This window comes from Hyla sarda, chromosome 13 (genome assembly GCF_029499605.1).
Source record: "Hyla sarda isolate aHylSar1 chromosome 13, aHylSar1.hap1, whole genome shotgun sequence".
Classification (NCBI taxonomy): Eukaryota; Metazoa; Chordata; class Amphibia; order Anura; family Hylidae; genus Hyla; species Hyla sarda.
The window spans coordinates 45,167,415-45,188,134 of record NC_079201.1 but is presented as its reverse complement, the minus strand read 5'-3'; the positions used below and the strand labels follow the sequence as shown (position 1 = coordinate 45,188,134).

At 44.3% G+C, this 20,720-nt stretch overlaps 1 protein-coding gene across 7 annotated transcripts in view; it reads right to left on the bottom strand.

Moving 5' to 3' along the window:
• RAB37 (RAB37, member RAS oncogene family) overlaps positions 1 to 20,720 on the bottom strand; it is a 157,073-nt gene that overhangs the window by 122,146 nt on the left and 14,207 nt on the right. Inside the window, exons 1-2 of one of the 7 annotated variants that reach the window (XM_056549555.1) lie at positions 20,128 to 20,248; positions 1,228 to 1,411 (exon numbers count right to left, since the gene is read on the bottom strand). The exons of 3 other annotated variants lie outside the window; for them this stretch is intronic. Coding sequence is in view for 1 of the 4 variants with exons in the window: in XM_056549553.1 (XP_056405528.1) it covers positions 20,418 to 20,510 (93 nt within the window). In the remaining 3 variants the exon portion in view is untranslated. 3 more of the 7 variants (XM_056549553.1, XM_056549556.1, XM_056549558.1) reach the window with 3 other exon arrangements.

Here is a 20,720-nt window from a genome sequence, read left to right as displayed (position 1 = left end):
AAAGTTCACCTGGAAAATCGGAGGTCCCGAACTGGAATTCTTAGATATAAAAGGGATTCTTTCTCAGGGAGAGTTTGTAACTCAAGGTTTTCAGAAACCAATGGCCTGCAACTCTCTCTCAGAGTTACCATCCTAAACATGTGAAAAAAGCGGTCCCATATGGACAACTCATTAGACTTAGGAGAATAAAATAGTCGAGAGGAGGACTTTGTGGTGCAATCGAGAGAGTTGCAGGATAGACTGAGGCAGAGAGGATATCCTACTAAAATCCTGGAAGAAGCCTTTACAAAAGCTATCAATTGTGATCGCACCGATCTGCTAAAAAGCAAAAAGGTGCGTAAGAATCAACTCGGCCATCTAAACATTAATAAGGAAAAAAGGAAGATCGTTTTGCCTTTTCCTTTGTGTATAGCCCGCTGGCAGAGTAAATAAGAAAGGCTATTAACAACAACTGGTTTTTATTCCAAAATGATCCTGATTTACAGAAATGGTCCCCTAATCGCCCCCTGGTAACATTTAAAAAGTGCAAAAATCTGAAAAACACTCTGGTGAGAAGCAAGTTAAATGTGAGGTCAGAGAAAAATTGGTTAGCTAAAAACACTTTAAATGTGGGAGCTGTAATTGGTGCAGCTATTGCTGCATGGACAGAGGTATCTTTAGGAGGTGTAGAGGTACCCTGTAGGGACTTCGTATGCTGTCGGACTAAAAAGGTCATGTATGCCATTCATTGCAGCTGCTTTACATTTTACATAGGATGTACTACCCGTCCTTTAAATGTAAGATTTCAGGAGCATGTAAATTCCCTTAGAACGGGAAAAGGCTCCCCGAGATTAATGCAACATACAAGAGAGACCTGGCTAATCCAGGGTTAAATGACAGACTTGAAATTAATGCATTTGTTTAGCTTCCATCTGAAGGCTAGTGAAGAGATCTGTGTCTTTTTGTTGGGTTTTTAATTCACTGTATGCAAAGATGAAGTGGAACACCCTCTTTCATTACGTGGGTGAGGGAGGAGTATTTACCTGCACCCAGGTAGCAGAAGGGGTTGGTCTGATGAAGCACTGCTTCATCAGTGCGAAAGCAGCTGTTTACCTACTGGTCCGCGGTCCCTTGGCGTCCCGCTCCATGAAGTGTATGCACCATCTACGAATAAAGGATCACCTGCAATTTCTCCCAAACGTGAGTGCTCCCTCTGTTTCTCTTCCATTGTATTGTCATGAACTATACCTGCTTTCTGAAGAGGTTGTAGCACGGGAAGATTTGTCATCAGTTGGGTCCGCTATTGCAGCCCTGCAGCTGTTGCCAATTTAAGCAGTGGGGAGAAGAGTGTCTGGGACGGCAGTTGCCGGTCGCTGTTCCTGCTTGTATCTATATATTAGAATCTGCTGCCTGGTTCCTTTTAAGTCATCCCCTTTTTTAAAAAAAATTATAAAAAAAAATGAAAATAAAACAACATTTGTTATCACTGCATGCAGAATCGTACAAACTATTAAAAGAGGTTAAAGGAGTAGTCCAGTGGTGACTCAGTGGTTTACAACTTATCCCCTATCTTAAGGATAGGGGATAAGTTGCAGATCACGAAGCGGCGGCCGACACGCCCCCTCAATACAACTCTATGGCAGAGCCGAAGCGCTGCCTTCGGCAATCTCCGGCTCTGCCATTGAGATGTCATGAGGGGGCGTGTCGGCCGCCGCTTCGTGCGGGGGTCGACACCCGCTATCTCGGCGGAGAGCCGGGGCCCCGTACAGAGAGATCGCGGGGGGCTTCAGCGGTCGGACCCCCCGCGATCTCAAACTTATCCCCTATCCTTATGATAGGGAATAAGTTTTTCACCACTGGACTACCCCTTTAAGGATTCTCATAAACGAACAGAGTGTAAGCTTAAGAAAAAAAAATACCAAACACCACATCATATACCAGAAATATTATTATTAACCTGTTAAAGGCCCCCTCCCATAGACTTGCATTGCGTGGGCGGGGCGTGATGTCACAAGGGAGGTGGAGTCCTTTGGATAGGGGATAAGATGTAAGATGTCTTAGGGCTGGAGTACCCCTTTAAGCACTGGACTCACAGGTGTAAATTAACACCCTGCGTCCTTAAAGGGGTACTCCGCCCCTGGCATCTTATCCCCTATCCAAAGGATAGGGGATAAGATGTTAGATCGCCGCGGTCCCACTGCTGGGGACCCCGGGGATGGCTGCTGCAGCACCCCGCTATCATTACTGCGCAGAGAGAGTTCGCTCTGCACGTAATAACGGGCAATACAGGGGCCGGAGCATAGTTATGTCACGGTTCCGCCCCTCGTGACATCACGGCCCGCCCCATCAATACAAGTCTATGGGAGGGGGCGTGGCAGTCGTCACGCCCCCTGCCATAGACTTGCATTAAGGGGATGGGCCGTGATGTCATGAGGGGCGGAGCCATGAAGTCACGCTGCTCCGGCCCCTGTATCGCCCGTCATTATGCACAGAGCGAACTCGCTCTGTGCAGTAATGAAGGCGAGGTGCCGCAGCGGCGATCCCCGAAGTCCCCAGCAGCGGGACCGCGGCGATCTAACATCTTATCCCCTGCTGCATGCGAAATAGCGGGGGTCCCCAGCGCAGCCAGACTGTATCAGTGGAAAGCCAATCCCACTGCACATTGCTATGCAATAGGTATAGTGTTGTACAATGTGAGAAAATAGAGGTATTCCGGCTCTATCCCTGGTCTGGATCCCGAGCAGGGAGAAGGTGTGGACCTCAACCAGAACAATAGAAACAAAGTAAACTCCAGCTCGGTTCAGAATGTGGCTTTATTTACATCAACGAGGCAACAGGTACAGGGAGGAAGTGACGCGTTTCGGCCAGGTGCTGACCTTAATCGTACAATGATTACAGGTTCCAAGAACTCTTTTATACGGAACCGGGGTTGAGGGGAGACACCCAAAGCTAATTAGCCAAGAGTGGCTCCCCTTCACACCCGGATCCATTCACATAGAGAACATGAAGCACTTGTACAAAAATTACCGTATTTATCGGGGTATACCACGCACCGGCCTATAACACGCACCCTCATTTTACCAAGGATATTTGGGTAAAAAAAGTTTTTTACCCAAATATCCATGGTAAAATGAGGGTGCGTGTGTGCGCGTGTATACCCCGATACATCCCCAGGAAAGGCAGGGGGAGAGAGGCCGTCGCTGCCCGCTTCTCTCCCCCTGCCTTTCCTGGGGTCTAGAGCCGTGCTGCCGGCCCTTCTCTCCCCCTGGCTATCGGCGCAGCTGCCCGTTCTGTCCCCCTGACTATCGGTACCGGCGCCCCATTGCCGGCGCCGATAGCCAGGGGGAGAGAAGGGGCAGCGGCACCCATTGCCGGCGCCGCTGCCCCGTTGCCTCCCCCCATCCCCGGTGGCATAATTACCTGGGTTGGGTCCGCGCTGCTGCAGGCCTCCGCCGTGCGTCCCCTGCGTCGTTGCTATGCACGGCGCACTGACGTCATGCGCCGCGCCGTGCAGCGCATAGCAACGATGAAGGGGACGCACGCCGGAGGCCTGAAGCAGCGCGGACCCGACCCAGGTAATTATGCCACCGGGGATGGGGGGAGGCAACAGGGCAGTGGCGCCGGCAATGGGTGCCGCTGCCCCTTCTCTCCCCCTGGCTATCGGCGCCGGTACCGATAGTCAGGGAGACAGAACGGGCAGCGGCGCCGATAGCCAGGGGGTGAGAAGGGCCGGCAGCAGGGCTCTAGACCCCAGGGAAGGCAGGGGGAGAGAAGCGGGCAGTGACGGCCTCTCTCCCCCTGCCTTTCCTGGGGCGGTATCGGCGTATAACACGCACATAGACTTTAGGCTAAAAATTTTAGCCTAAAAAGTGCGTGTTATACGCCGATAAATACGGTACATCAATCGCATGATGTGAACAAATGGTTAAAAAGAAACATATATAATCTTTATTAACTATATGCTAATATAAAAAGAACAAGTGTAAATATAAGAAAGTGCACTTGTTCTTTTTATATTAGCATATAGTTAATAAAGATTATATATTTCTTTCTTTTTAACCATTTGTTCACATCATGCGATTGATATATAAAACCCTTTTTCTATTGTACCCCCCACAAAAAGGATAAATACATAAAAGTAATAAACATATTTGGTATCCAAATGCCAAAAATACTGATCTTCGGTCACCTCATATATTAGAAGAAAAAAAAGATGATCAAAACAAAAAATAGTACCGATAAAAACTACAGATCACGGAGTATTGCAGGGAACAAAAGTGAGAATTAAATTTTACTTTTTTGAAAGAAACAAGATACAGGTTTTTTTTATCCTCCACCCCTTCTGGAAGGCCAACCATTCTTAGAGAACTTCTTTTCGACCTGTCTTCTAGGTCTATGACTTTTTGACTCAAGGCTTTATTTTCCGTCAGTATTTTTTTTTAACTTCTGCCTTAACTACGTGCATCTCATCTTCCACAGACAAGATTCTTTGTTCCATCTCTGAACACCTCTCTCCGATGTTTTTTAAATCATTTCTTATCAATGTTATATCACCTCCTATTACTCCAACATGACTGGCCAGAGTATCTATAGAGTGATTGCATTTGTTTATTGCCTCCAGTATAGTTTCCAGAGTTGTTGGTGTCACCTCTTTAAAAAGACTCTCTGCCAGTTTCCAAATTTACCTCTTCTGTAATCTGGTCATTAATATTACTCTTCTCCTGCCCACGATTGCTGGGCACAACACCTGGGGATGCCAGAAATTTGTCCATTTTCCCTGGACCTTCATCTTTAATCGGGCTGATAGATGTCCTTATTCTGGGACCCATCTTGTACCAAGGCTACAATTCCCTTTTTCAAACAATGTCCCCAGGCTTTGAGCCCTTTTCAGCAGGCATGTATCCAAGCTTAAATCACATATATCTCAGAATTATTAAATGTAGAGAGTGTTAGTAGATGGTGGCTAGATGATGCCTACTCAATACCTCAGACAGATAGTTGGATTAGTCCATTAAATAGTCAATAAATCAGTCAAATAATCAGAGAATTTAGTTAGCCGGTTAGTTGGATTAGATAGCAAGACAGATAATATGGTGATTTTTAAACCAGACTGATCTCACCCAGTTGATGCTATTCCCCTTTTCTCTCCGTTTTTCTAATTTGATCCCGGCAGATAGAAGCTCCGTTTTCTGCTCAGAACAGCTCCAGCCAGCTGAGACCAGTGCATGCCTCTCCCGCTCCTGCCCTCTGCATCTCGGGACCCTCACGTTCCTGGGCCGGAACCAGGCTCCACTCCAAGCCTGACTCAGCGCTGCGCTACTTCCAACTTCCGGATGCCGGCTCTTCGGACCATCGCCAACTTCCTCTGGGTCACGTGTGGCAGCACGCTCTATCGTCTGATCATGTGACCTCAACCCCAGTCAGGTGACTCGCCGGCCAGAGAAGCCAAACGCCGTAGCACAGCCAGCACAATATAGCAAAGGTCGCGTATATCAGCACAGCAGCCAGCCGGAGTAAGTAAAAAGGGGAGAACCAGTCAACAAGCCCCGCATATCTCGATCAGCATCCCCACTCAGCCCCCAGTCTTAGGGCCAACTATTTTTTTTGTAAAATAGTATTAATAATTATATAAGGGGTAAAAGAAAAAGTCAGGATACATGCTAGGTTAGAGGCTTGTCGGCATTTGGGACAAGTCAAGGTGAAGGGGGGAGGGTATATGGGTGTTCAACGGGTAGGGATACGTTTGCTTCTCCTGTGTGTGCTTTTTTCCACCCCCCCCTCTCATTCTTGGCTTGCAATAAAACTGCATTTGCAAGTTGCACTGATGGGGTATGCAAAAATAATATCTATGCATTTATGTTTTAAGGAATCTGGATGAGTACATAAGTATTCACTTGGAATATTAGGAGGTTAGGAGGTTAGGAGATTTGCTATAATGGGATTTATTAAGAATTATATACCAGAGGTTGTGGGATTATTGATTGGAAACTCACGTAACGAAAGAGACTAAACACGTATTAAATAGAAATTGGTGGTCACACTATTACCACTCATTTTTCACATCACACTCTAGAGGAGTATCAGTATTAACCCCTTAAGGACCAAGGACGTACTGGTACATCCTGAGTCCTTTCCCTTTCTATAACACGGGGCCACGAAATGGGTCATAGCAGGTTGGGCCCGGCCTCTAACAACGGCCGGGACCCGTGGCTAATAGTGTGCGGCAGTGATCGCGGTGCCGCGCGCTATTAACCCTTTAGACGAGGCGTTCAAAGTTGAATGCTGCGTCTAAAGTGAAACCATGCCGGTTAGCTCAGGGAGCTGTTCGGGATCGTCGCGGCAAAATCGCGGCATCCCGAACAGCTGTTAGACACGAGGAGGGTCTCCTAACTTGCCTCCTGGTGTCCGATCGCCGAATGACTGCTCAGTGCTTGAGATCCAGGCATTAGCAGTCAAGCGGCAGAATCCTCGATCACTGGTTTCCTATGAGAAACAAGTGATCAATGTAAAAGATCAGTGTGTGCAGTGTTATAGGTCCCTATGGGAGCTATAACACTGCAAAAAAAAAAAAAATTAAAAAAAAAAGGGAATAAAGATCATTTAAAGGAGAACTACGGGATTGAAAAATGTATCCCCTATCCTAAGGATAGAGGATAAGTTTCAGATCGCGGGGGGTCCGACCGCTGGGGCCCCCCGCGATCTCCCGTACGGGGCCCCGGCTCTCTGGTTAGAGAGGGCGTGTTGACCACCGCACGAAGCAGCGGCCGACACGCCCCCTCCATACACCGCTATGGGAGAGCCGGAAATTGTCGAAGGCAGCGCTTTGGCTCTCCCATAGCAGTAAATGGAGGGCGCGTGTCAGCCGCCGCCTCGTGCGGTGGTCGACACGCGCTCTCTATGCAGAGAGCCGCGGACCCGTACGGGAGATCGTGTGGGGGCCCCCAGTGGTCGGACCCCCCGCGATCTGAAACGTGGATAGGGGATAAAATTTTAAATCCCATAGTTCTCCTTTAACACCTCCCCTATTAAAGTTTGAATCACCCCCCTTTTCCCATTTAAAAAAAAAAAAAAGTGTAAATAAAAATAAACATATGTGGTATCGTCGCATGCGGAAATGTCCAAATTATAAAAATATATCGTTAATTAAACCGCACGGTCAATGGCGTACGTGCAAAAAAATTCCAAAGTCCAAAATAGTGTATTTTTGGTCACTTTTTATATCATGAAAAAAAAATAAAAAGTGATCAACAAGTCCGATCAATACAAAAAGGGTACCGCTAAAAACTTCGGCGCAAAATCACGGTGCAAAAAAGATCACGGCGCAAAAAATGAGCCCTCATACCGACCCATGCGCTGTAAAATAAAAAAAAAGTTATAGGGGTATTTAAACGTATAAATTTTCCTGCATGTAGTTATGATTTTTTTCAGAAGTACGACAAAATCAAACCGATATAAGTAGGGTATCATTTTAATCGCATGGACCTACAGAATAAAGAGTGTGTGTTTTTACCGAAAAATTTACTGCGTAGAAACAGAAGCCCCCAAAAGTTACAAAATGGCCTTTTTTTCCCAATTTTGCCTCACAATTATTTTTTTTCCCGTTTCGCCGTCGATTTTTCGATAAAATGACTGATGTCACTGCAAAGTAGAATTGGTGGCGCAAAAAATAAGCCATAATATGGATTTTTAGGTGCAAAATTGAAAGGGTTATGATTTTTTAAAAGGTAAGGCGAAAAAACGAAAGTGCAAAAACGGAAAAACCCCTGGTCATTAAGGGGTTAATTCATAGAAATGTTAAATGGGAACTATATGGTAAATTTATAGATGTAGATGGTAGATTTGTAGTATTGCACGGGACATTAGATGGATTGGTTTGCATACTTGCATTTGTACATATACCACTGCCATATTAATCCAGAGTTCTTGAGACGATATTTGAATCCTGTATGAAGAAGGAGTATTGTCCTATTTTGATACAAGGGGACCTAAACTGTGTAATGGAGGAAATGCAGGATAGATTTAGGGTGAACGACAAAGAAATAAGAAACAATGGTACACCCTTGGCAAAAAGTATGTCAAGAGATAGGGTTATATGACATTTGGAGATTAAAAAATCCAGGGAAAAAAATATTTTCCTGTTGGAATAAGTCATGCCAAACAATGTCACGAATAGATTTGTGTCTGGGTAACTGAGAGGGTCTGAATAAAATAAATAAAATAAGATCTTTAACACGATTTATTTCAGATCATTCACCATTGCAAAAAGTTATTAATACAGGTATGGAGGTTAATAGAAGGATGAAAAAAATTATTCTTCACTGGCTAGAATTAAAGGGGTTATCAAGGAAAAAAAATGTTTTTTTACATATCAACTGGCTCCAGAAAGTTAAACAGATTTGTAAATTACTTCTGTTAAAAAAATCTTAATCCTTTCAGTACTTATGAGCTTCTGAAGTTAAGGTTGTTCTTTTCTGTCTAAGTCCTCTCTGATGACACCTGTCTCGGGAAACGCCCAGTTTAGAAGAGGTTTGCTATGGGGATTTGCTTCTAAACTGGGCGTTTCCCGAGACAGGTGTCATCAGAGAGGACTTAGACAGAAAAGAACAACCTTAACTTCAGAAGCTCATAAGTACTGAAAGGATTAAGATTTTTTAATAGAAGTAATTTAAAAATCTGTTTAACTTTCTGGAGCCAGTTGATATATATAAAAAAGTTTTTTCCTGGAATACCCCTTTAATTAAAATCAAGGATATAGAGGATCATATGGAGGAATTTTTTTCGCTTACATTGGGATTCATCTTCTGATCAAACGATTTTGGATGCAGCCAAATCATTCCTGATAGAAGTGTTATGGGCCATCTCAAAGAAAGGGAAAGAATACAAAAAAAAAAAAAAAAAGGAGGTTGAAGTTAGGAAATCAGAGCAGAGTTACATTATAGATCCAATGGAGAGAGAAAAATAGAGAAGTTGGAGAGAAAATCAGGATAGACTAAATGAAAATTTAAGGGAAAAAAGTAAGAATAAAATGAGATTTCAGAGACAACAGCGGATTTTAGAATCCGATAACCAAATGAAAGATTAATGGATATAATACAGGGCCAACAAAATAAATGTCATATTTGGTAATAAGGGGAAGAAATGGGGAAATATGTAAGGAACCAAAAAGGATATTATTGTTGAATTTGCAAACTATTTTAAAACATTATACACATCAGAAGTAACATGAACTAAGGAGGAGATAGCAAAATATTTGGTAGGTATAGATAGAGCTGGGCGGTATACCTTTATGAACCGGATACAGTTTTTTTTTCTACCACGGTATGGATTTTTGCCCATACCACTATACCGGTCGGGCCCTTCCCCCACCCTCCGGATGAATTGTAGAGCCCAGTGCGGCGCCCTCACTTGTCCCGGTGTGCTAATCCATTTACTGTGTCCCCCCGCTGCGCCTGTCAGCCAGTGTCCCCGCGAGCACGATCAATCCCCACCGCTAGTGGGATCCATGTGCCCACTAGCGGTGTCGCAAGAATGCCTCCCGCGAGCGCTACCATCACCGCTAGCGGGGTCCCTGTGCCCATTAGCGGTGTCACAAGAATGCCAAGCGCGGCTCTGTTCCCCGTCCCTGCTCTCAGGGTACGGGAACAGGTTTAAAAGCCTTACGCGCAGCTAACGTAGTACTGCGCAGGCGCAGCACTACACAAATAGTGTAGGGCTAACGTAGGCAGCGCTAGGAGCATAGCGTTAGCCCTACGCTATTTGCGTAGTACTGCACATGCGCAGTACTACGTTAGCTGCGCGCAAGGCTTTTAAATCTGTTCCCGTACCCTGAGAGCTTACAGGGAAGCCGCGCTCTGCATTCTTGTGACACCGCTAGTGGGCACAGGGACCCCGCTCTCGGGGTGGGGCGGGAATACCGCGATAATAAAAAAGAAATACTGTGATATTCATTTTAGGCCATACCGCCCAGCACTAAGTATAGAGTTACCTAAAATCCCAGAGGAATATGTAGATTTGTTTAGTGACCTCCTCACATTAAATGAGTCAGAGTTAGCATTGAATACGATAAAAAGGGAAACACGTCTCCAGGTGGGGACGGGTTCCCATTTGAAATGTATAGAAAATTCAGGAGAGTAATGCTACTGCTGAGAGTAATAACTCACTAAAAGTAGGTAAGCTCCCAAAAACAATGAGGGAGGCCGATATATGGCTTCTATTGAAAGCAAATAAGGACAAAACCATAATGGAGTCTTACAGACCTATATTAGTTATAAATACAGACGCAAAGATACTTGCTAAAGCCCTTGCATTAAGATTACAAAAAGTAATAGCTAAATTAGTCCATGAAGATCAATGTGGTTTTATACCAGGAAGAATGACCAAACATAATATTTATAGCGTGTTCTCAAATATCCAGCTATGTGGGGGGGGGATCTTACTCCATCCTGTCTTTGGACGCTGCTAAGGCGTTCGACAGGGTGGAGTGGGGGGGGTTACTGGAAAAATACAGATTTAAGAGTGAGTATGTAGATTTGAACAAACAATTATACTCAGGAGTGGAGGGTAGAATCATGAGAGGGCAGAGTGTCAGAGAGCTTTAGTTTGTCCAGAGGGACGAGGCAAGATTGTCCCCTCCCCCCTGCTATTTGCATTAGTTATCGAACCTCTGGGGGCTTGTATAAGGGTTCAGAGCAGGGGGGAAGAGAGGACAACATTTCTTTATATTCCGATGACATCTTTATTTTTAGAAGAACCGAGTAAGTCATTATCTAGAGTTATGAATATTATTAAAGAATATGGGTCATATGCAAGATTAGCGATTAATTGGACAAAATCAATAATGTTACCTATAGGAAGCAGAGAGATTGGCCCTGTGCATGATTTAAAGGAAGTAGATAGGGGGTACGAAGATATATGGGTATTTTACTGGTCCCATCAACCACACTTTGTGTAAACTATCCAGCACTTTGCGTCCATAGCTCCACCCCCGTCCGACGTCAGGCGGGGAGGCCGTGTGTTGTGCCACATTAGACACTCCCACCAATGACACAATTGGACGCCACAGGGAAGGTAGGAGGATTTTGCTAGGTTGTAAACAAAGGAATATTACTGGTAGTATGTGTCATGCTCATACCAACGATGTTACTGGCCAAATAGTGAGGCGATGATGGTCTGAACGAAAAGCAGACACTTGTAATAATAGAGGAAGTTAGGTAATGCAGAACAAGTGTCCCAATAGGCCTTAGCATGAAGTAATAATTGGGTCATAAATCCCTATCTTAAGTAGTAACCCATAACATGTCCTGATTTTTCCAGGTGACCATTTTCCAGGTGACCAGGATTGTAATACAACCCAAAAAATATACAAATCATTAATAACTTAATGGGAGGGACAATCTCAACAGATAAAAAGATGACAGAGCAGCTCAGAGTAAAAATAGAGGTGCTCAAATATAGACATCTATGGAGGCCCATAGATCAAAGGTGTGTGTGACGGACTGACTGCCAAAAGTGACTTCTCCTTCCCGATGACAAGCTCCAGCATATCACAGGCAATATCCCCAGGCAGAACTAGAGATTATTGCATCCTTGTACCCAAAGAACCAGGCAACACCAGTCTTCAGGTATAAAATCAGAACTCTTTATTGTGGAACAAGTGTCTTCTTTTATCGGAAGGACATCACAGGGGGAAGGGTCAGTAAAGACAATACAGGTGGGAGGTAGTCTGTGAGATAATCCAATAAAGGTAATCCAGGTGACAGGTAGTCTGTGAGATAATCCAACAAAGGTAATTAGCTCTCCCTATACAGTGCCTTGAGTGCAAAAGGTGTATTGTGCACAGAAAGTGTATGAAAACAGTAAATAAAAGTATTTTAACTCTGAGCTCTATGTCACTGGACAACATCAACTGAGGGGTACAAATAGTGATGTCCTAAAGTCCATCCAAGTAGGTAGGGTGACACTAGGATCCGTCACAGTGTGAAATAACATATATAGTCGGTTAAGATAAAAGGGAGTGAGACTGCCTATTGCTAGATGGCCGGGATGGATAACAGGGACCTAAGGTGGGTCTAAGCTGTCCCTGTTAAGAAGTCTATTCTGGTAGCCACAACCTAGGCGGGGTGGTCGCACTAAAAAGGGCGGTCCCGCACAGGAACCTCCTGTCCACTGCCTAGATAGCCCTGTGTCTATGAGATGCATTAACTCCTTAGGGACCGACTACAGTCCTCCCTATACTACCTGTCCGCATCTCAAAAATCTTTAACCGATTATCATATGAAACAACTGAAGTTGATCTGCTCATTGAGTCCTCCTGGGTCTACTGTCCTCAGATTATGTCTCCACCTGGTCTCTTTCTGTTGAAGAGATCTATCAAGGTTGCCCCCCCCCCCCCCCTTGGGTGTCTCCTCAATTGTTCTATACCTATAAACTGTAGGCATGAGATGTTTCCTCCATGCTGAGTGTTTATATGATTGGCCAAAGACGTATCACGGTTATTGCGTACATCACCGACATGCTCAAGTACCCTTCTGCACAATTCTCTTAATGTCTTGCCTACATATAACAGTGGGCATGTGCAAGACGCAATATAGATGACTCCTCTAGATGAACAATTTATAAACTGTTTAATACATCTATCACATCCAGGTACGATTTTACTTTTCTTGATAAATTGACAACCCTTCCAGTGGCCACATGGGAAACAACCTTGTGGGGGAGTTCTATTTAGCCAGGTGTTGGATACAGGATCTGCCCTAAGCCAATGCTCTTTACCTTCCTAAATGTAATTTGTGGTCTATCCCGGATTGCCTCCTCAAGATCAGGATCCATTCTCAAGATATGCCAGTATTTGGTTATAATGTTCCTGATGTTCCCTTCAGCCTTATCGAATATGCTTATAATTCTTAATGGGCCTACAATGTTCTCACGTAGTTTAGGTTTAAGTAATTGGTCTTGTGGAGTACTAAGCGCACCTCTGAAAGCTTGTGTCAGAGTATATTTGGGATAACCCCTTTCCCGAAAGCGATTTCTCATGTCCTGTGCCTGGCGTTTGAATTACGAGAGATCCGAACAGTTCCTCCTGAGGCAGAGGTACTGCCCCCTGGGTATCCCTCTTTTGAGGGGCCCAGGGTGGCAGCTCTCCCACCTCAGGAGGCTGTTCGTGGCCGTCTGTTTCCTATGAACCGTAGACTGTAAAGTACAGTTCGGTCCAATGGAAACCTTAACATCTAGAAATGCAAGTTCCTTATTGTGCGCTTCAGATGTAAAAAATAGACCAACACTATTTTGGTTCAATAGCTGAACAAAATTTTGGAGCTCCACTGCAGACCCACTCCAGAGAATGAATATGTCATCAATAAATCTGACCCATACTAGGGCATTATCAGTAAACATTTCCCTTTCATCAGAAAAGGTAGTCGTGGCCTCCCACCAACCCAGGACAAGATTAGCCTACGAGGGAGCACAAGGGCTCCCCATGGCTGTGCCCGAGTTGGTGGTAGGTGTGGCCTAAGAATACAAAGTAATTTCTAGTTAGAATATACCTGAGGAGTCTATATTGACAAGATTTTACCTCAATTCATATTTACTAAATACAACAGACCTCCTGAAAAAAAATTGAGGGATCCTCCGCCACAACCTGCCCGCAAACCAACGAAGGCGGACACAATAAATTTGTAAGTTAACCCCGGGCTGCTGACGTAGGAGAGTGGGGGAGGGCGGGAGATTTGAAACATGAAGATAGACTGAGCGCAGCTAAGATCTCCAACCAGGGATCATAAGGGATTCTCACCACCTACACCGAAGGGCCCAGCATGAAGAAATCCCTCAGCCATTCCTAAAGCCCCACCTGAGATCGGGGCTCCTCCAGGCTTCCCATAGGGACAGGAAACCACTGAGAATGGAGAGGAGTGGACTTCCTTTTATTCTCCAAGGTTTGCTGTCCCTAGGGGCAGAGTCCCTCTCTCAGGTAGTGCTGTCATGGAGATGGGAAAATACTGTTTTGCTGTGTCCTCAAGTGTGAATAAAACACTGGACATTGGTTTAAAACGTTGTCTCCTTACCTCTATACTGCTAACCGCACCTCACTGCAAGAGTGAGTAATCAAAAAGCTTAAAGGGGTACTCCGCTGATCAGCATTTGGAACAAACTGTTGCCCCCAAGCTTGCCCCCTCATGACATCCCACCCCCTCAAAGCAAGTCTATGGGAGGGGGAGTGACAGCCATCACACCCCCTCCCATAGGCTTGCAATGAGGGGGGTGGGGTGTGAAGTCACGAGGGGACGGGGCTATGATGTCACGAGCTCTCGGCGCCGGCTCCAGTGTTCGGAACAGTTTGTTCCAAACGCTGAGCAGCGGAGTACCCCTTTAAAAACTGCTTTTGCCACCTCATTCAAAGAAGGTGATAAGAAAATAGTGTAAAGGACAGAGGTAATAAAGAGATTAGAGGAACGTAAAATAAGTATGGCATATATATATATATATATCTCCAAGTGTAACAGAATAAAAAAGCTTGCCGCACTCACCGCACAGTATATGACTCGAAGCTCCTATTCAGAGACGCCGGTAGACCTGGGCAGCATTCAATCAGGGATGTGGAATTCCTATCGCCCGACGCCCGGGACAAGCAGTTCCGGGTGCCGGGCAGGTGAATTTGTCCGGCCCTTAGTTTCCGCCGAAGCAGAGCAGGGGAGATGAGAAGCTGTGTATTTGTCTTCTCTCCCCTGCTCTGCAGACGTGTGGGGGGACATGAGGGGCGTGGCTTCTTGCTCCCCATGCAGACCTGCGTCCTCTGCCTTCACTTCCCCCAGCTGTAGCTTCAGAGAGCTGAGGGGAAGAGGCACGTCTGCACGGGGAGATTGCATGCGGCGCTCACAGGGGAGTATGGAGCGGGCTCGGGATTCCTGCCCGCTCCATACTCTGCAGCCCCCAGCTGTTCTCAGTAGCCGGGGGCCGCCGCTAATACCCAGCAAGAGGCTGGCTATTAACCCTTTAGATCACCGCTGTCAAAGCTGACAGCGGCGTCTAAAGGGAGATGTGAATGCTCCCTGGTGGGCTAGTGGGATGGATCGCACCCCCCCCCCCCCCTGCAGCGCAATCGCAGGGGGGCGATCCACTATAGAGGTAGCCGGAGGGCTTACCTCTGCTTCCTCCTGTCCCGACTGTCATTGATAGAGCCTGGCTGAACCAGGCTCTATCAATGGATCACAGAGCAGACAGATTAATTGAGTTCAATAGAACTCTATTAATCTGTATGAGGAATCTAATGATTCCTCATAAGTCTAATAAAGTGTAAAAAAATAAAAAAAATATAAAAGTTTTAATATAAGTTTGAAAGACACACATTAACCCAGTGGTCTCCAAACTGTGGCCCTCCAGATGTTACAAAACTACAATTCCCAGCATGCCAGGACAGCTGTTGGCTGTCCGGGCATGCTGGGAGTTGTAGTTTTGCAACATCTGGAGGGCCACAGTTTGAAGACCGCTGCATTAACCCCTTCCAAAGTTCAAATCACCCCCTTTTCCTATATAAAAACATGTAAACATAATAAAAATAAAACATATTTGGTATTGCTTCGTGCGTAATTGTACAACCTATTAAAATAGAACATTATGTATCCCGTACGTTAAATGTAAAAAAATACCAAACCACAGAATTGCAATTTTTATAATATCCCAGAAAAAAAAAGGTAAAAACCGATTAAAAAGTCAGATCAATACCAAAATGATGCCGATACAAAAATCAGATTATGGCGCAAAAAATGAGCCCTCATACAGCCTGGTATGCAGAAAAAAAATAAAGCTACAGGGGCTAAAAAATGGCAATTAAAAAAAATTTGAAAAAGTTCAGAATTAGTAAAACATGACGTAAACGATACAAATCTGGTATTGCTGTAATCAGGCGGCCTAAAGTATAAAACTAACATATATATATATCTCTCATTTTTTATTTTTTGGTTCAGAGAATATGTTCCTGAAAAATTAAAAGGTGTCATTATAGTAGGTAGTTATGGCTATTATAGGGCGAAGAGGAAAAAACGAGAGCGTAAAAGCAAAAATTGGCCCGGACAAGTGGATCGTCATGAGGGACAAGTAGATTTTGCTCCATTTAGCTCCAAGTAGTTTTTTTTAATAAAATTTCCACACCCCTGTCAATGCATAGCGCACAGAGGTGAGGCTATTACCGGTAATTTCGCGCCATATGCGCTTCTTCCGGCCTGAGGCCGTAAAAAGCGCATATGGCGCTAAATTACCGAGGAAAAGTAAAGAGGGGAATTTGAAACATAAGTGTTTCCAACTCTGGCAGGAAGAACTTTGTTAGATTAAGGGGAGTAATTGGACCAATTTATTCAGGAATATAAAATATTAATCTCCAAATGTTGATAATCAGTTCATTCAATGGAATATCGTCTACAGAATTTATTATACACCGAAATTCTTATTTAAAATTGGGAAAAGAAAGGACAGCAAGGGTCAGAGATGTAGACTTGAAAATGCTGTTTTTTTGCATATTATTTGGGAATGTGAACAAATTCGGGAATACTAGATACGAATAATTAAAAATATAGAGGAAAATATAAAATAGAGTGAAGGATAACTTTGTGTTGTTAATACTTGGGGATGATACTAACATATTTACCCAGAAGGGATAAAAAGACTATTCATGATGCATTTTTATGCTAGACTAGCTGAGTACCCGGCGTTGCCCCTTTTTTTCTTCCTAATCCTTGTTGGGGAGGAAAATAAACAAAGGAGGAAGCTTTTGACTTCATATCCCGTCCTCATATATTGTTGTCATATCCCGACCTCCCATCTCGTCATCCTATCCCATCCTCACATTTCGTCCTCCTATCCCGACCTCCCATCCGTCCCGTAATATGTGTACCTGGTATTGAAATATCTCCAGCCGTACGGAAGTTATGTGGGAACATATTTCCCATTGATTTCCATGGGACTTTAAACAAAAACCCCGACCCTCACAAATGGGGGTAGTTAAGGGCTAAATTAACTATCCTATATTTTAAGTGGACATATAAGTAACATGTGACCAAGTATTATCGAAATATCTCCAGCCGTTTGGAAGTTATGCAGTAACATATTTCCCATAGACTTGTATGGGACTTTAAACATAAACCCCGCCCCTGGCAAATAGGGGTGAGTAAGGGTTAAATCACCTATCCTATATTTGTTGTTGACATATAAGTAACATGTGTGCCAAGTTTCATGTTAATTTCTTTAGCCGGACGTGATGCTGGAACATACACGTTGATAGATTAGATAGATAGATTAGATAGATAGATTAGATAGATTCATGAAAAACTTCTAATTATCATTAATCTAGCATGTCATTTCTAGTGGAAGTCCCCAATTGCACCTGATGTACAATAATGGAGAGAAATGGTGAAAATTGTAAGTGATTGTATTAAGTAAAGGTTGAATTTTTATCTTTTTTATATATTGCTTTAACCCCTTAAGGAGGGAAAAACAAAAGTGCAAAAACGGAAAAACGCTATGTCCTTACCTTTTCAAAATCATAACCTTTTCAATTTTGCACCTAAAAATCCATATGATGGCTTATTTTTTGCACCACCAATTCTACTTTGCAGTGACATTAGTCATTTTACTGAAGAAATCTACGGCGAAACGGAAAAAAAAAATAATTGTGCGACAAAATGGAAGAAAAAACACCATTTTGTAAATTTTGGGGGCTTCTTTTTCTACGTAGTACATTTTTCAGTAAAAATGACACCTTATCTTTATTCTGTAGGTCCGTACAATTAAAATGGTACCCTACTTATATGGGTTTGATTTTTTATTATTACTTGCAGTAATCATAACTTCATGCAGGAAAATGTATACATTTAAAATTGTCATTTTCTGACCCCTATAACTTTTTTATTGTTCCATGTACAGGGCGGTATGAGGGCTAATTTTTTGTGCCGTGACCTGAAGTTTTCATCGGTACCATTTTTGTTTTGATCGGACTTTTTGATCGCTTTTATTCATTTTTTTAGGTTATAAAATGTGACCAAAAATACGCTATTTTGGACTTTGGAATTTTTTGTGCCTACGCCATTTATCGTACAGTTTAATTAACAATATATTTTTATAATTCGGACATTTATGATAACACATGTTTATTTTTATTAACACAATTTTTTTTATGGTGAAGTTGCCCAGTTGCCCATAGCCAATCAGTATGCTTCTTTTATTTTGCAGAGGCCTTGATAAAAATGAAAGAAGCGATCTGATTGGTTGTTATGGGCAACTGGGCAACTTTTCCCCTGGACAGGTTTTGATAAATCTCCCCTTTTTGTCCAGAATTGCAGATTTTTGGTAAAAAGCAATCAGAAAGTCCCATATAAACAAATATGGTAAAGATAAAAAAAATAAAATAAAAAAAAAAACTACAGATCACAGAAAAAAAATTAGCTCTCATACAGAAAAATAAAAGTGTTAAAAAGAAAAAAAATTGGCTGCATCTCAACTGACCTGATCCCTTGACTAGCCAGAATGTGCCCGATCCTGGTTGAGCAGCGTTTTCTCAACACACAGAAAACCCCCACTCAACGAGTTTCTTTCACAGCTTGAGCCCAAACAGCCTGTCAACAGATTCTACCCTATAAAACTGCTGGCAACACGTTATAGGGTAAAATAAGCTTTTCCTTGCTCGAGAAGAAAATTACCGTATATACTTGAGTATAAGCCGACCCGAATATAAGCCGAGGCCCCTAATTTCACCCCAAAAACTCAGGAAAAGTTGTTGACTCGACTATAAGCCTAGGATGGGAAATTCATCATCCCCCTGAAAATGGACAGCCCGGAACGACTAACCCTCCCCACCGGACGGTCCCTGCAGCATAGATGGCCCAGACCAGCTCACCCTTCCTTCCCACCGAGGGGAGGTGAATAGAAAACTGAAGGGGGGGTCTGGATGATGACAAAGGCCGCAGTGGTCTTCAACCTGCGGACCTCCAGTGGTTTCAAAACTACAACTCCCAGCATGCCAGGACAGCCGATGGCTGTCCGGGCATGCTGGAAGTTGTAGTTTTGCAACATCTGGAGGTCCGCAGGTTGAAGACCACTGAGAAGGGATTGACAGGCGGAGAGTTCACTCGAGTATAAGCCGAGGGGGGCGTTTTCAGCACGAAAAATCATGCTGAAAAACTCGGCTTATACAGTACTTTTTTTTTATTTATTTATTTTTTTAATGTCCGGCGTCGTATGGTAATTGAGCTGTGCGGCATCTTGTAGTAGCCACTCCCAATTGACAGCCCGGGTACGGCCTGTGTTACCGCTCTTCTCCTTGAACCTGGTCTGCTTTGTACATTCCCCAGACCAACCCCCTATTTTTAATAAAGACCTCAGGCCATCTATGAAGACACCAGACCCCACCTATACACAGGTCAAACCTCTGCACTTAGTGTCCCTGTCATAATAAAAAAGAAAAAAAAAATTGCAAATGTCAGAACTTTTGACTGCTAGGGTTCTAAGTATCCAGGCACCGACCAATGGCTACTACAAGCAGGTAGAAGTGCTTTTCTGAGCGCTTCTCTTCCATTTCACTTCTCACTACATAGACATTCTATAGAATCATCTCCTGCAGATAATAGAGAGACTGGGAGAGAAGCGATGAGCAGTCGGTGGGCATCTTTACCATATATTGAAAGTTTTTTTGTTTTTTATGACAGTGACACCTCAACAGTACAGATATGAATTCCTCCCCTGATACCTCTTCCACAACCCTTCTCTCTCCAAGGCCATAGGCAGAGATGAGGCAGAGATGAGGCAGAGATGAGGCAGAGATGAGGCAGAGATGAGGCAGAGATGAGGCAGAGATGAGGCAGAGATGAGGCAGAGATGAGGCAGAGATGAGGCAGAGATGAGGCAGAGATGAGGCTTCTGGGAGATTTGCTGTCTCTTCAAGGAATTCTCTGTACATCACAAGAGATGGAGAGTATGGGGTCCATTCATCTGCATGTTTTACAAGTTCTACCACAAAATCCACAACATATGACGTGTGCTGCCATAGTCCACCGCAAACGGTCAGATCTTTGCATTTTTTATTGCAACAGATAAATAGAAAAAGCCCATTTTCCTGAATTGTACTGTCAAGTGTCACTGACCTATGTGGAATGTGCCCAGACGTACCTACAACATAACAGCCAAGGTGTACACGGTGTACAATGTGTGCCCTCTCCAGTATACAGGGGCAGCAGGCAGGACACTTGCCCGGCGGCTGAGCAGCGCATCACGTGACCTCTGTATGAAAAGTCAAGACGGCAACAACCGTCATGAGAAAGCCAGTGGCGCTCCTCACCGGACGGAGTGTGTATGACCTAGGAGCTGCTCAGCCACCACTGACAAGCGGGTTATCTCCAGCCGCGGACACGGTACAAGCTGTCACTACCTGTCAACACATCACATACAGAATACTGCACCTTGTACGTCAGATCGTAGATACAGCTCGGGGACCGGCTGAGTCTCTGGCACTTGAGCGGAGCGGACACCTCTCCATTCAGCATCTCGGACATCTCACTGGGTGACAAGGAAACCCGAACTAGGAACAGGGCGGAGAGTGCGCCAAGTTCCCCTACCAAGTGGGAGCGGCGTCAATAAGCCACGCCCATGTCCTTAGTCTAGCCCTCATCTAACCGCTCTACGCCTGTTGTATTCATACGCCTCGCCTGCTGTAAGCTACTGGGAGCCACCGCCCTGGTGTGTTCTACTGGCTACCTGTGGAG